The 16,030-nt window shown below is 43.3% G+C and overlaps 1 protein-coding gene and 1 pseudogene across 3 annotated transcripts in view; both read right to left on the reverse strand.

Moving 5' to 3' along the window:
- Positions 1 to 1,812: 1,812 nt before the first annotated feature.
- The window catches only part of ROBO4 (roundabout guidance receptor 4), a 161,887-nt gene continuing 147,669 nt past the window's right edge, over positions 1,813 to 16,030 (reverse strand). For all 3 annotated transcript variants that reach the window (XM_073603236.1, XM_073603238.1, XM_073603237.1), the window contains exons 19-20: positions 8,534 to 8,727; positions 1,813 to 4,301 (exon numbers count right to left, since the gene is read on the reverse strand). In XM_073603236.1, coding sequence (XP_073459337.1) covers positions 4,284 to 4,301; positions 8,534 to 8,727 — 212 coding nt within the window. In that variant the 3' untranslated portion in view covers positions 1,813 to 4,283. The remainder of the gene's footprint in view (positions 4,302 to 8,533; positions 8,728 to 16,030) is intronic.
- LOC141111597 (5S ribosomal RNA) lies at positions 13,910 to 14,028 on the reverse strand (annotated as a pseudogene).

The following is a 16,030-nucleotide window of genomic DNA, read 5'->3' on the forward strand; positions in this document are numbered from 1 at the left end:
GTTTTTATAACTTCTGGAAGTTGCTTAGAGTTCCATGGAACCCTGATTAACCGCTTCAGCCCCAGAAGATTTGGCTGCACAATGACCAGGCCATTCGGCACTGCGTCGCTTTAACTGACAATTGCGCAGTCGGGCGGCGCTGTACCCAAACAAAATTGACATACTTTTTTTCCCACAAATAGAGCTTTATTTGGTGGTATTTGATCACCTCTGCGGTTTTTATTTTTTGTGCTTTAAATAAAAGAGCGAAAATTTTGAAAAAAAAAAAAAAAAAAAAAACAATATCTTTTAATTTTTGCTATAATAAATATCCCACATTTTTTTTATCAAAAAAACTAATTTTTTCCTCAGTTTAGGCCGATATTTATTCTTCTACATATTTTTGGTACAAAAAAATCCCGGCAATAATGTCTGGATCCAGCCAAATGCCCAATTGGCAGTTGGCTCAGCCTCTCAGCACCCCACTGAGAGCCTGAGCCAGCAGCTCCCGCCCCCTCCCCAGCCCGGTGCTCCAGTGAGCGCTGGAGGGAGGCGCAGAGCAGAGAGCGTTCCCTGACAGTCACCGCTCTGTACTTAATGCAGACCGAGACCTGAGCAATCAACGGTCATGTGATCGCTCAGTTCCGGCGGGGGGGGCAATTACATCATCAGATCGATGCTGCAGCAAGTATTTTCTTTTTCTTAATACCACACTTCTCCTTTTAAAAAAATATAAACACATTTCTATCATATAATAAAATTTATTTGCACATTTTAGATTTCTGAGTTGACGTCACACAATATAAAAATCAGGAAGACATTTAAAAAACTTGATATACAGGTCTACATCTGTATCATCCTAATGTACTTACAATGATCTATTTACAGCACAGACATAGATACATTGTTGTTAGTGTAAACGTTATACATTGTTATCTCAGATCCCTTCCCGCCAGACTGTCTAATTTCACAGCATTGAAAACTGACTTTATGATAAAATCAGGATATAAAAGTATTTATATTTATATGCGCACAATTTACAAATCTGGCAGTAAGTTAGTAACTCAGAAGAGGTCATTGTTGGCTACAGTACAAAGGATCTGGAACTCCATATCAGGCATGTGTGCGGCGCGGGCTCCGTGTTTTCTGGGTCTTTATGTGACAGACATGAAGGTGGTTTTGGCGTCTGTCTGCTTACGTTCTGGATGGTGAGGAAATGAAATGATCGCGGCTATATTGTGTCGGATTCAACATAAGCGCATCAATACGCGTACCATTGCGCCTATATCAAAATGGAGGTTGTTTACATGTCTCCAATGGCTGGAGATCAGTGAGGGTGGATTGGATGCAGCAAAAATAACTGAGCGTAAACTATTAAAACACTGAAATTGATGTAGAGGGTATTCAGAAAACAGGAAAAGCTATTGCCTTCTATGGGGAAAAGTTTCACAGTGAACTGCTGTAAAATCAGTTTATATGCAGCCTGTTCATTCTCTGTTTTTCTCTATCAGGATTCTTCAGCAAACTGCAGCACTGTTGTGTGGACAGTTAATGATGACCTGTACTGTAGAAGCTGTGCACTAAAATAGTAGGCAGATGGCAAAAGACTACTTATCAGTATGCCTGTGGTCTTTTTTTAGTTCTGGTCCACTTTAAAACAACATTTCTTTTAGCCCGGGTTCACACCATAATGCGCTGCGGACCGCACAGGAGCGTCCCTGTTCACCGTTTCAGGGACGAATCAGGGCCGATTCTATGCCTGAATTCGGCCCTGAAACGCAGCCAAAGACGCACATCTAATTCGCATAGGTGTGAACCCGGGCTCAAAAAATGTTTTTGCCTTTTCCTGTGCATGGACAGGATTATATTGACACTTGTCAGATAAAAATCTTACAATTGTGTATTCAGATCTTAAAAAATAAATAATCTGATCTGAATGTACTATAAAACAAATTTATATAAAACTAAATTTAGTGCTACCATTTGCGATTTTAAATGTAAGTCCTTTCTACGGAATTTTGTTAGGAAAAAAATAACTAAATCTAAGACAAAAAAAAAAAGAAAAAAAAAAAGGTAAATGATTCCTGATTGATTATTCCTTCTTTTAGAATAAAAGTATTATTGCAAAACACTGCATGCCAATGGACACAGCTGTGTAATAAGCTGTTGAACCTTTGAAGCACAGTCTGCCTCCTCAGGCTCTATTCACACTAATGCGTTTTTTGATGCATTTTGCATTTTGCAGAAATTCATGGGAATTTTTTAACATGGGTTCCTATGGAACATGTTCACATCAATGCCTTTTTGTACCTCTGCATTTTTGGAAAGGGTCGGGGACTTTTTTTTATGCAAAATGCAGTGTTTTACATGTAATAGAATTCAATGGACCCGGATCCAAAGCGCAAGTACCACGTTTTTACTGCGTTTTTGCTGCGTTTTTTTTTTTTTACACTGTATACAGTATAAAAAAAATGTAAAAAAAAAAAAACAGAACGCAAAACATGTCAAAAACGCGGCAAAAACGCCACACAAACGCATGTTCAAAAACGCAGCAAGCACCGCAAAAAAGCACTGCAGAAACGCTCAAAAGCAACATGCATAGATGTGAATCGAGCCTAAGGCCTGATTCCCACCTATGCATTTTTAGTGCTTTTTGCATTTTGCAGATTTGCACTGCAGTCCATTTAACATGGTTTCCTATGGAACACGTTCTGTAGTGCAAATCTGCAAAATGCAAAAGGCACAATGGCTCCATTCACACTAGCGCGTTTTTTTTATGCATTTTGCATTTTTCAGAAATGCATGGGAATTTTTTAACATGGGTTCCTATGGAACATGTTCACATCAATGCCTTTTTGTACCTCTGCGTTTTTGGAAAGGGTCAGGGACTTTTTTTCATGCAAAATGCAGCGTTTTGCATGTAATAGAATTCAATGGACCAGCATCAAAAATGAAGTGCAGCGTTTTTACAGCGTATACAGTCTAAAAAAAACTGTAAAAAAAAAACCTGCAAAACGTGGCAAAAACGCTACAAAAACGCTGCTCAAAACCGTGGCAAGCATCACAAAAAAAACTCCAAAAACGCTCAAAAGCAACATGCATAGATGTGAATCGAGCCTTAAGGAGTGTTTTTATCCAGCCATTGCTGTAGTTCCCCAGCCTATCCAGTCATTTTTGTCGATCAACCGGTGATATGGTTGCCACCTCATCCCTTAATTACACAGGTTCTTTGGCTGATTAAGGTGGTAATTAAACTCACTTGGTGCCTTATCTGCATTTAGGCTTGATTCACACTAATGCGTTTTTTGATGCATTTTGCAGAAATGCAGGGAAATTCTTTAACATGGGTTCCTATGGAACATGTCCATATCAATGCATTTTTGTGCCTCTGCGTTTTTGGAAAGGGTCAGGGACTTTTTTCATGCAAAATGCAGCGTTTTGCATTTAATAGAATTCAATGGACCCACATCCAAAACGCAAGTATCGCGGTTTTTTACCGCGATTTTACTGCGATTTGCAGGGTTTTTTTTATTTCTTTTTTTTACACTGTATATAGCTGGTTGCTAAGCAACCACAGTGTAAAAAAAATAACGCAAAATGCAAATCGTGGCAAAAACGCATCAAGCACCCGCAAAAAGCACTGCAGAAATGCTCAAAAGCAACATGCATAGATGTGAATCCAGCCTAAATTAGCCTCAGAACCTGTGTAATTCATATATGTTCGGGTTTAAAGGGGTGAGGTGGCAACTCTAACTGGTGATCTGTGAACCCCAGGTCTAAAAGTAGGGAGGAATTCCAAAACACACCCAAATGACCCTGCAAGGTGTCTTCTAGATTCTGGCTGCAAGTTTATTATAAGGAACCAAATTTAAAGTTTGTGATTTTAAAATGGTTGCAGTGTATGCTAGATAGCATTTTTCACGTACATATTAGATAAAACCTGGAATTGGTCTTTAAAGGGAAATACAGGTTTGGAAACTTTATACTATATTGTTATCTTAGGATTCTATAATATATTATTGAAGTGATGTCATGCAAAAGGCACATAGGACAATAGGCACATGTCTGAACAGCTTGCATGCTCCAGATTTCATGCCATAAGGGGTTTCATAAAGCAAAGTTTTTTTCCTATTCTTTAATACAGTAAATGCCCCATGGCACAGGTGAGGGCATTACAGAACATGGCAAGTTGACTTCTGCTAACATCTGCGGGCTGGACGGCGGGTTCCATCGGGATGGTAAACTGGAATCTGTGATCTCAAGACTTGCCAGCCAGACGATCTTGCTTGAAGAGCTGAAAACTATCATTTAAATTGTTCCATCTGAAACAACAGAACCGGATTTCATAAAAATACAGCAAGCTTCAGTGGGCTCAGTTTAGAAAAAAAAAAATCACAATTCAATCAAAAGTTAAACCTGTATTCCAGGAATGGATGTTTACTGCATAATTACTTTATTGCATAGTTTCTGTAAGTATGTATATTCCATACTTGGCCAAACCCTGTGGAAGCGGAGAATCAATGTAGTGGAAGTCGCTACTATGGTGATCCTTGTTGCCTTCCAGGTCCTGTGCCGCACAGCTGCCCTGCTGCATACTGAACACAGGGGGTCGCTCTGCACGAGCGCCATTTGCGTTTTTATCAATGAATACAAGGAGTTCTTTGATTGAGAGAGGAGGAGATTGTGACCTCACCACACTGCCTCTCCACCTGGTCCAATCAGAGAACATCTTGTATTCATTGAGAAGAATACAGGCCGGTTTCTGAATTGCACCCACACCGGGTAAGCAGCCCCCCTGTGTTCAGTATACAGCAGGGCAGCCGCTTGTCATGGGGCCCAGAAGACAGTGAGGATCACTGTTGTAGTTGCTGCAACTACAGTCAAACTACGTTTCCACAGGGATCCCACAGGTATGAAATGTTTACATTGGTCCAAGCTGGAGCAATGTAGCTATGCAAAAAAAAAAAAAACATACCTGGAATACAACTTTAGTTCTTAGAATAAAAATTAAAATAAAACTACAACTAAATCAATTTAGGGCCTGTTCTGCTTTGAGCTGAAAATATAATGCAAGATGCATTTTACATGCGTTTTGTGTGCACTATATTACCAGAAGCAGTGGCCGCTCCTCACTCCAGCTTGTCGTGGGAAGTTCCGGGCCGTTGCTTCTACTCCCGGCCAAACAGGAAGTGGGTCCTGATACCCGATGGGCTGGGAGTCCTAAGCCTTTAGGAGTCAGAGACCCGCTTCCTGATTGGCCGGGAGGAGAAGCAGGCAGAAATTAGCGAATATTAATTTGCTAATGTCACACAACTGGGTGGGCTCAGGGCGCAGTTCACCCTTTTTTGAAGCCACTTAGAGCCTCCGGCTCTAATCATGTGCTGCAAAAAAAAAAAACCCATTGAAATCCATACGTCCGGCATGTAGATTAGGGGCTATGCACATGGATTAGGGGGGCCCTAATGGAGTGGCCGCCACTGACCAAAAGTATTGGGACGCCTGCCTTTACACGCACATAAACTTTAAGGGCATCCCAGTCTTACTCCGTAGGGTTCAATATTGCGGTGTGGAGTTGTTTTGGACAATTTCATGCTCCCAACTTTGTGGGAACAGTTTGGGGATGGCCCCTTCCTGTTCCAACATGACTGCGCACCAGTGCACAAAGCAAGGTCCATAAAGACATGGATGAGCGAGTTTGGGGGAACTTGACTGGCCTGCACAGAGTCCTGACTTCAACCCGATAGAACACCTTGGGGATGAATTAGAGTGGAGACTGAGATCCAGACCTTCTCATCCAACATCAGTGCCTGACCTCAGAAATGCGCTTCTGGAAGAATGGTCAAACATTCCCATAGACACACTCCTAAACCTTGTGGACAGCCTTCCCAGAAGAGTTGAAGCTGTTATAGCTGCAAAGGGTGGGCCAACTCAATATTGAACCTTACGGACTAATGCCCTGTACACACGATCGGACATTGATCGGACATTCCGACAACAAAGTCAATGGATTTTGTCCGACGGATGTTGGCTCAAACTTGTCTTGCATACACACGGTCACACAAAGTTATTGGAAAATCCGATCGTTCTGAACGCGGTGATGTAAAACACGTACGTCGGGACTATAAACAGGGCAGTAGCCAATAGCTTTCATCTCTTAATTTATTCTGAGCATGCCTGGCACTTTGTCCATCGGATTTGTGTACACACGATCGGAAATTCCGACAACGGATTTTGTTGTTGGAAAATTTTATATCCTGCTCTCAAACTTTGTGTGTCGGAAATTCCGATGGAAAATATGTGATGGAGCCTACACACGGTCGGAATTTCCGACAACAAGGTCCTATCACACATTTTCCGTCGGAAAATCCGACCGTGTGTACAGGGTATAAGACTGGGATGCCATTAAAGTTCATGTGTGTGTAAAGGCAGGCGTCCCAATACTTTTGGTAATATATTGTATGTTCTCTGCTTGCAGGCATATGGGAAATATGGACAAAAATGCAGTAAATAAAATGCATATTTAGTTTTCACTGCAGGTTCAGTGCAATTTGCATGTGCTGCTATTGACTATAACGAAATTCACATTTTAAATCAGAAAGCTGGAACAAAGCAGAAGCATTTCCTGGGCTTACGGATAATGTATTCACTGTGTTTGGTTGTCACAATGATCACATGATCAGAAGCCCGTCCTACCAGCCTATGATCATCTCTCAGTGCTGGGGGTGCGTAAGTGTAAATCAGAGCTGCAGATATGTGGCAGTATGGAATAAGGCCCACCTCTGTGCTGACACATGTATGTATATATATATATATATATATATATATATATATATATATATATATACACAAACATACAGCCAGCTGGAAGGGTTAAATAACACAGAGTCAGATGCTGGCAGTTGTAGTTCTTGGTTGCAGCTGATGGTGGACCAGTAATGCATTACAGACCATTTGCTATCCCTGTAATGTGAATCCCCCAGAAGACGTGCGGAGTGCTCCCATATTGATTTCATGATAGGAGTGGAGGTGAGATCTGAGACAGCTGGCTGTATTCTCGCAGCAGGATTGGACAGAATCCCCCCACAGACAGGTGTTATATGATGAACTGACAGTAAATCACTGAACAATACGATGGTGTTGCTGCAAGCGAAGGTGCAGAACAGGTGATGGAATGCGGTTTGGCAGCGTGATGGCATTAATCCTCATTAACTACAATCTGAAGTAAAAAAAAAAAAATGCTGCTGGGAGTATTCATAAATGAAAGGAAAACATTTCCACTCTATAAGCCCCTTTTCTGAAGTCTGAAGAGCTACTCCGCGCCTGCATAGTCGTTTAAAAAGAACTCCGGTCTACTAAAAGATAGGTGCCGCCTTTATGCCAATATGGTGCCTGACACCTTCACAAATGATTTGAACCTGAGCCTTTCACTTCCAAATACTGACAGCTCAGCTCATGGAGTAACATATTTTAGTATACTATGTATGTCATGTACCTGAAAAATCCTCCCTTGTGTAAGCATCTAAAAGCCCTGAGACTGCCACTGGGTGCCACCATCTTGGATGTGATGTTAAAAGCACCAGCAGACTACGACTGGGCACACAATTGACACTTTATACTTTCCACCCCCATTCCTGACAGCCATAGAAAAGGTTGTGTGTAAGGTAAGGGGTAGAGGAGCTGGGCCAGCACAGACAGTAATTAAGCACCCCAGAAGAGGAGAGGACTATGACCTGCAAGAAGGATGGAGCTGTGCTAGGAAGTTGACCCTTCCAAGAGTGTCAATCCCCTAGCAAGTTTAAGGCTGGGTTCACACTATTGGGTTTCCCCGCATCCAATTCGCATGACAGGAGATTGTGACCGACTCTCTGTGGAGCCGCTTCACACATCTCTGGTGCAAATTGCACAGGGGCCCTGTGTGCCTTGTGGTCCATTTCAGGTCTGAATTCAGCCAAAAATTCGGGCTGATATCGGACCTGAAATGCTGAATGGAGACGCACCGGATTCCTGCTGTGAGCTGCTGCATTCTCCAGTGTGAACCCAGCCTTAAAGGATCTGGTAAATATCTGGTCCTGTTGGACAGATAGGAATGAGAATTGGTTCTTGTGTAAATCCAAAGGAGGGGGTGTTCTCCTTGGGTAGGTGAACCGTGATACAAGTGTGGTATGTGGATCTGGTTTTGAACCTAGGCTGCTGCCTTTCTAATCATGATGATAAAGGATCAGCCCATCAGAAGACCTAATCCTGGATATGTTATTAGGAACGCCTAGTAAGAACAATTATCTACAGGTAGGTTGTACAGGGCTCTATGATATTTAATGGCAGCCCTGCCAACATCCATCCATAATCAGAACAATGATAAGTTCATCACTGTGAATTGAGGTTGCTGGTTGATCTCACAAACTGAACTCAAGGGTATTTGTGCCAAGGTCACCAACCTGTACATTATTTAAGTTCCAGTATTATTAATAACAGTAAAGAGTTGTGAGAGTGCCGATAGCAGAACTTCATCCTGATTGAGGATCACAGTAAAACTAGGAAGTCTTGTCCCACTCACCTTTTTACTGAAGGGATACGGAGCCCTGGTATGACTCCTCTGGTTGTACTTGGCCTCCATTTCTTCCATCCAATCAATGTTCCAATCTAGGACTGGCAGTGGATTCACTTTAGCCTTCCTGTTCTGATCAGTGCCATCACTCTGGTTCTGCGGAGCTAACGCTCCATCCAAAGGGGACGCAGATGGTGAGAAATCTGAGCAAAAAAAGTATACAAAAATAATTAAATATAGCTTTAAAATATATTAGTTACATAACATTATATAGCACTAACATTGCACAGAGAACAATAAACCATTAACATCAGTCTATGCACCAAAGGAGTTTACACTCTAATCAATGTCCCACCACAGTCACACATTATTATAAATATTTAAATGACTCTGGCATATAATGCAGTTCTATACAGAGAACACTGAACCATTCACACCAATCTCTGTGCCAGAGGAGCTTACACTCTAATGTTTCCACTACAGCCACACACTATTATTATTATATATTTACTGTATATCGCTCTGATATATTCCATAGTGCTGTACAGAGAACTCTGACCAGTCACATCAGTTTCTGCACCAGAGGAACTTACACTCTAATGCCCCCCACAGTCACACACTTTTATTACACTTTTATATAGCTCAATCTCTAACATATACCACAGAGTTGTAAAGGGAACTCTGAGCCAATAACACCAGTCCCTGAACCATAAAAGCTTACAATCTAATTTCCCACCACAGGCACACACTAATATTATACATGTAGCAATATGGACTGCAACCGTCAAATACAGTGATCCTCCAGTGTTTCCTTGTTTTGCATGTCCCTCTAGTGATCAGTATTACCAGGTAACATCATATTTGTGAGTCAAACAAAAGGGATTGGGGGATGAGTAGTTCCTCAGACTCATAATTGCTTCATATGATTAAATGCCTGGACTATATATCCCAGAGATGCGACCATCAGGAAGATTGCGGAGATTAGCTATAAAAGAAACAAAAGCCCACGCAGAGCTCTCTTCCTCCTGGGCCTGACGTGAGACGGACCTCTCCGTGCATTGAGAGAGGGGTCGCGGCCTACCACGCGGTATAACACACTCCAACCCATACCAGAAGGGCCCATCTTTGCTGCTTGTCATCTGATGTCCATCCAGCACCACTCTGGTCGCCTGCCAGTCGGTGTACCAAGCTTCACATCGGGAGATCGAGGCGGCAGATTTGCTGCAGGTGTGTTGCTACACAAGATACTGTCCGAAAGACATCATATTGGCCTGGTCATTGGTGGGAGGGTAATCGCCCAACCTTTACCCACCCTTTGCCACAGTTTTACTAGGACCCTTTGCACAGACATCTTTACCTTAGGAATACTTTACTGAACCTACTTTGAACACTGTGCCATCGTTAGCCTTCTTCCCTACAAGAAACGTATTGCTTCCCAATACACCTTATCAAATTACAGTTAACAAGCTCCTACGTACCGGTGAAGACCATCAGATCTGCAACAGGAACACTATTGCTATTACTGATACAAGGGCCATTATACTATTACTTCTAAGCCTGATCTCTCATTAGGGTAACAGTCATAGGCCGGCCAGGTTCTATCTTTTACAGTGTGTCAGTATAATCTGTTAGTTATGTGTATCCCTGCAGGGGCTAGAAATATTTCTTTGAAGAAGTGTATATAACCTACTGTTTATCTGTTAATATCTTCCCTTGTGTCATTTGGAGGAATTCCTTTGAGTCGGCGCTGTTGCCAAAAACTCAGCAGATCTATTACCTCCTCTTTGCGACAATATCTCTTTGGTTCTAGTAAATATTATCAGAACATAAATGCAGTTGTCTGATTTATTACTCCACAGTGGTACAAGGATGTCGTAACCCAGAGTGTCAGGTGGGTTGTAATGTTCACCAGGTCATGGCAGTGCAAATGAGGTAATTCCAAGCAGTCCCTTAGGGGGTAGTGCTACATACATTTATATAGCTCTGATATATTCTACAGTGTTGTGCAGAGAACTCTGAGCCAATCACATCAGTCTCTGCACCAGAGGGACTTACACTTTAATGTCCTCACCACAGTCACACACTATTAATAATATTGTATAGCTGGAAGGCCATTGATGAGAAGATTATGGGATTTTAAAGGCATTGACCCCTTCTGCCAGAATTATTACACCAACATGAGTTCACTTCATTAAAAATAGGATTTTTATAACAGCTTACCTGTAAAATCCTTTTCTTTGAAGTACATCACGGGACACAGAGTCATAGTAATTACTATGTGGGTTATAGGCCAACTTCAGGTGATTGACACTGGCACACCCTAAGACAGGAAGTCTACTCCCTATATAACCCCTCCCACTACTGGGAGTACCTCAGTTTTTGTAGCAAAGCAATACACGTGTATACCAGAAAGAGAAGAGGGACCTCTGTGTCCCGTGATGTGCTCCAAGAAAAGGATTTTACAGGTAAGCGGTAATAAAAATCCTATTTTCTTTATCGTACATCACGGGACACAGAGCCATAGTAATTACTATGTGGGATGTCCCAGAGCAATGCCAACTGAGGGGAGGGAGACACAACAAAAGAAGGGCACCAGGAGATCAGAGGACTTACACTGCTGCCTGCAGCACACTGCGCCCAAAGGCAATATCCTCATGTCTTTTTACATCCACCTGATAGAATCTGGTAAATGTATGGGCTGAAGACCAAGTTGAGACCTTGCAGATTTGAAACATGGAAGCTTGGTGATGCACTCCCACGAAGCACTAACAGTCCTAGTGGAGTGCGCTTTGATTTGAGAGGGTGGAATCTCCCTCTTTAAACCATAAGCCTGAACAGTTACTTGCTGAATCCATTTAGAAATAGCAGATTTCAATGCTGCCTGTCCTTTTTCTAGGACCTTCAGGCAAAACAAACAAAACATCCGTTTTTCGAATCTGACCAGTCGCCTTTAAGTACTCTCACCACATCAAGAGAATGTAGTAATTTCTCTTCTGTAGAACAGAGTTCTGGGAAAAAATGAAGGTAGAACAATATCCTGGTTTGGATAAAAACTAGACACTACCTTCGGTAGAAAGTTAGGATGAGGACGCAATACTACCTTATCCTTGTGAATAATTAAATATGGCTCTTTACAAGAAAGAACAGCCAACTCTGATACCCTTCTTGCAGAAGATATGGCTACCAGAAAATTAGTTTCCTTGTCAAAAAGACCAAGGGGATATGCTGTATCAGCTCAAAAAGACTGTTTTAGCAATGCCAAAAGAGGGCTTTGCTAAATTAAAGTCCCAAGGATTCAGGGGTGACTTAACCGGAGGATTAAGCCACGTTACCCCCTGAATAAAGCTACGAACCAAAGAATGCAAAGCAAGTGGCTATTGAAATAATACCGATAAGGCTGAGACCTGGCCTTTGATAGTACGCAACGCCAGCTTCATTTCTAACCCCATCTACAGAAAGTCAAGGATTCTACCTATGACATACTTCCTGGGGTGCCAACCCCTGGATTCACACCAGGAGACCTATGCTTTCCAGACTCTATAGTCTATGATTCTGGAAGCCAGCTTCCCTGCATTAATCAAGGTAAATACCACTGGACCTGACAGCCCACGCTTCTTCAGAATGTGGGACTCAAACCGTTAAATTTAGCGTTTGTAAGGTAGGATGGAATACCAAACCTTGCGAGAGGTCTGGACGTGGTGGTAGGGTCCATGGGTCCCCTACCACCATCCTTATAATCTCTCCATACCAAGATCTTCTGGGTCACGCAGGGGCCACAAGAATCCCCGATCTCCTTTCCTGCTTGATCCTGCGAAGCAGTCGTGGAAGCAGCAGAATAGGAGGAAATGCATAAATCAGTGAGAACTGATTCCACTGGAACACTAAGTCATTTGTTCCACATGCTAGCGGATCCCTTGTTCTTGACACAAAGTTGTCGATTTTCTTGTTGAACCTGGATGCAAACAGATCTACGCCTGGGATCCCCTAACTTCGGCATATTGCCAGCAAGATATCGGGGTGAAGGAAACATTCTTCCGGGAACAACTGCTGGCGACTCAAGTAGTCTACCAATTTTCTATTCCCGGAATGAAGACTGCCGATAGGCAAGGTACATTGTTTTCTGCCCAAGTTAAGATGTGATTGACCTCTCTCTGCCCCCTTGGTGATTGATATAGGCCACTACTGTGGCATGGTCGGATTGGATCCTGACAGGACAATTCCGTAACCTGAACGTCCAGGCCCTCAGTGCCAAGCACGCTGCCCGGATCTCTAGAATGTTGATGGGCAAGGTCGATTTTGATCTGGACTATTTCCCTTGGACAGTCGCCTCTTCGAAGACTGCTCCCCAACTCGAAAGGCTGGCATCTGTTGTTACCATCTGCCAGGTAGCTGGTAGGAAAGATTTTCCCCTCTGCAGATTCTTGGTTATCAACCACTAACTGAGGCTCCGGCGCGCCCTGGAGACAGACACATTGGGAAATCTAGAGCTTGGACCTTCTTGTTCCAAGCCGATAAGATACTGTTTTGCAGCAGCCTCAATGAAACTTAGCATAAGGAACGGCCTCGAATGGAGCCACCATCTTGCCCAACAACCTCATGCAAAGTCGAATTGAAGGATTCTTTTTTGCCTTGAACACCTGAATCAGTTCCTTTATGGCATTGATCTTCGCCTGGGGAAAGGATACCTTTTTCTGGGCTCTATCAATAATCAGACCCAAGTATTCCAATCTCCTTGATAGTTTTTAAGGAGGATTTCTCTAGGTTGAGAATCCAACCTAGGTATTCCAGGTAGTTGACTGTAGATCATACTTTGGTCTAAGCGGGCTACCGTCTGGTCTATCAAGAGCAGATCATCTAGGTAAGCTATAATTGTTATACCTTGGGGCCTTAATCCAGCTACAGGAGGGGCCAGGACCTTTGTAAATACTTGAGGTGCAGTAGCTAGACCGAAAGGCAGAGCTACAAACTGAAAAAGAAGATTTTCTACCTCGAAACGTAGATATTTCTGGTGAGCGGGAAATATAGGCACATGGAGGTGTGCATCCCTGATGTCTATTGACGCCAGAAGTTCTCCACCTTGTAGGATGGAGACCACTGATCGGATTGACTCCAAGTGAAAAGAGCGGATATTCAGAAACCGGTTTAGATCTTTAAGATCTAGAATGGGTCTAACATACCCACTTGGTTTTGGTACCATGAAAAGGTTTAAATAAAACCCCAATCCCTGCTCTTGCATGGGAACCCATAAGATCAATTTTTTGAGACAAAATATGGTCCAATGCTTGAAAGAGAGACTTTCCCTCTGGAATCTGAGAAAACGAGGAAACGGGGACTTTCAGAACTCAAATTTGTACCCTAGAGTTATTGAGGAAGTCACACATCTGCAGCCTACGGCACCTGTTATTCCCAGGCGGTCTCCCATCCAGGTACTGACCAGGCCCAACCCTGCTTAGCCTCTGAGATCAGACAAGATAGGGTGCTTTCAGGGTGATGTGGCCGTAGGCTCCGACACTCTTCCTGCCAGACCCTTGAGAACTGCAGAAGTCTTCCCCCCACCCGAGCGAGCGGGGGGTGCCCCCTCATAAGGAGGCTTCAGTTTCCCTCTTGAACTTAACAGCGGAGGCCGTCGTGACTGCCTGGAGGCAGATGCTCCTGGCACTGGAGAAGGACCTTGTTTAAATTAAATAAGTTTACTCCTCTTCCTAACTAGCAAAAGGGTACTTTTTCCACTAGAAATTTTTTGGATGTATTTATCCAAATCATCCCCAAACAGCCGTTCACCATGAAAAGAAAAACTAGCCAGGAGCTTTGCATGATGCTTCGGCTGACCAATTTTTCAACCATAATCCATGCCTATGCACCAGCCCAAGCGTAAGGCGCGAGGCTTGAAGAATAGAATCTCTCATGGCGTCTATTGCCAAACATAATGCCACTGGCAACTTGGCTAAATCCTGGGCCTGCTGATCAGGAATAACCTTGAGCACTTGTTTAAACTGGTCTCTCAAGGATTGACATACACCAATTACTGCTAGCGCAGGTTGAGTCATTCAGAAAAACTTTTTTTTTTTTTTTTAAGAATAAGAATTCCCAACTTCTTATCCATTGGATCTCTAAGCAATTGAGCATTGTCTATCGGACAAGTCAAACTTTCATTCACAGAGGATATAGCAGCGACAATTGCTGGTATCTCTCACTTCTTAGTGAATTTTTCCTCCATAGGATAAAGTGTTAAAACTTTATAGGAGGAAAAAAATGCTTATCTGGGTGATCCCACTCAGAATACATAAGCCTTTCCAGCAATAAATGGACAGGAAAGCCATGCGCAGCTTGAGGAGGCTTTAGTGAACCCAAACAAAAAGTGGGCATATCAACCGACTCAATGAAGAGTAGCAAAAAATGTGGAGCGGACAAATTCAGTAAGAAATGCACCATCAATCTTTCAGATTGTGGAGCTGATCCCCCCGCATTTGACCCCTCAGAAGAGGAGTCATCAGTCTTTTCACGGTCCCCTCAGGGAAATTCATCTTCTCCCGCCCCCAGATCCTCAGTTTGGGGGTCCTGGGTAATGGAAAGGGACCTGTCGCATTTTATCCCATTCTGGCATGCGATTAAAGCCGCTAGCCAATCCTATCATGGCTTCAGGAAAAACCCTCTTCAGTAATATAGACAGGGGCTACAGTGTTGAAAACAATTGCAATATTTGATAGCCCTGATCGCTTACTCTGACCGGCCACCCCAGAACTCTCAGGGGAGGATGCCATTGTAGAGATGAGTTTAGGCTGTTTAGAGCTTGAAGGAGTCCATTTTAAGCCCTTTTTTGGGGTGTTTCCACCTCCCCTTCTGACCATAGCCCAATGCACAAATGCAGAGGTACTACCAGAAGAAATCACATTCACTGCTTGAGCAAATAGTCCAGCAACTGTCGCTGCTATTAACGCTCAGCCTGATGCTTCAGTAAATGTGCTAAGGAAATGCCTGTGTCACCACTTACCCCCTTTTTGCTTTTGTGTCTCTCCGACAGCTGCAGTCAGCAAAAATTGAGCCTTTTAAAAGTACTCCCGCGCTGGACGTTGCTGCACGACAACACTGTGCTAAGCCACGCCCACTCCATATTTCCACTGTGCCCCCCCTCCCTTTTTCAAAAAAGATCGTTTTCCCACACGAGCGTGGGCCTCCGATCCGATGGGATCGGCGTGTGAGTGTGGGGGGGGGGTGGCAGGGAGGAGAGCTATGACAGATCGTTCTGGCTTCTCCCTCTACTCAGGGAGAGGGGGAGAGCTTTTATCCAGGTTTGGGGTGTTTTTAGGAAAAAATCCCCCCCCCCAACATCTTACCGGAGTCCTGTGACTGCTAGCCGGAGAGAAGTCTGTCAGCTTCTGCTGACACAGCATGATCTGAGAAAAGCTGTGTGAAGTTGGCACCCCATGTTTGTAAAACCTGAATAAAAATATACCATTCGTTTGTGCCGCGTTTGTGCTGATTTGTGCCGCAAAAATGAGCGTTTGT

The sequence above is a fragment of the Aquarana catesbeiana genome, linkage group LG10 (genome assembly GCF_042186555.1).
Source record: "Aquarana catesbeiana isolate 2022-GZ linkage group LG10, ASM4218655v1, whole genome shotgun sequence".
NCBI classification, from domain to species: Eukaryota; Metazoa; Chordata; class Amphibia; order Anura; family Ranidae; genus Aquarana; species Aquarana catesbeiana.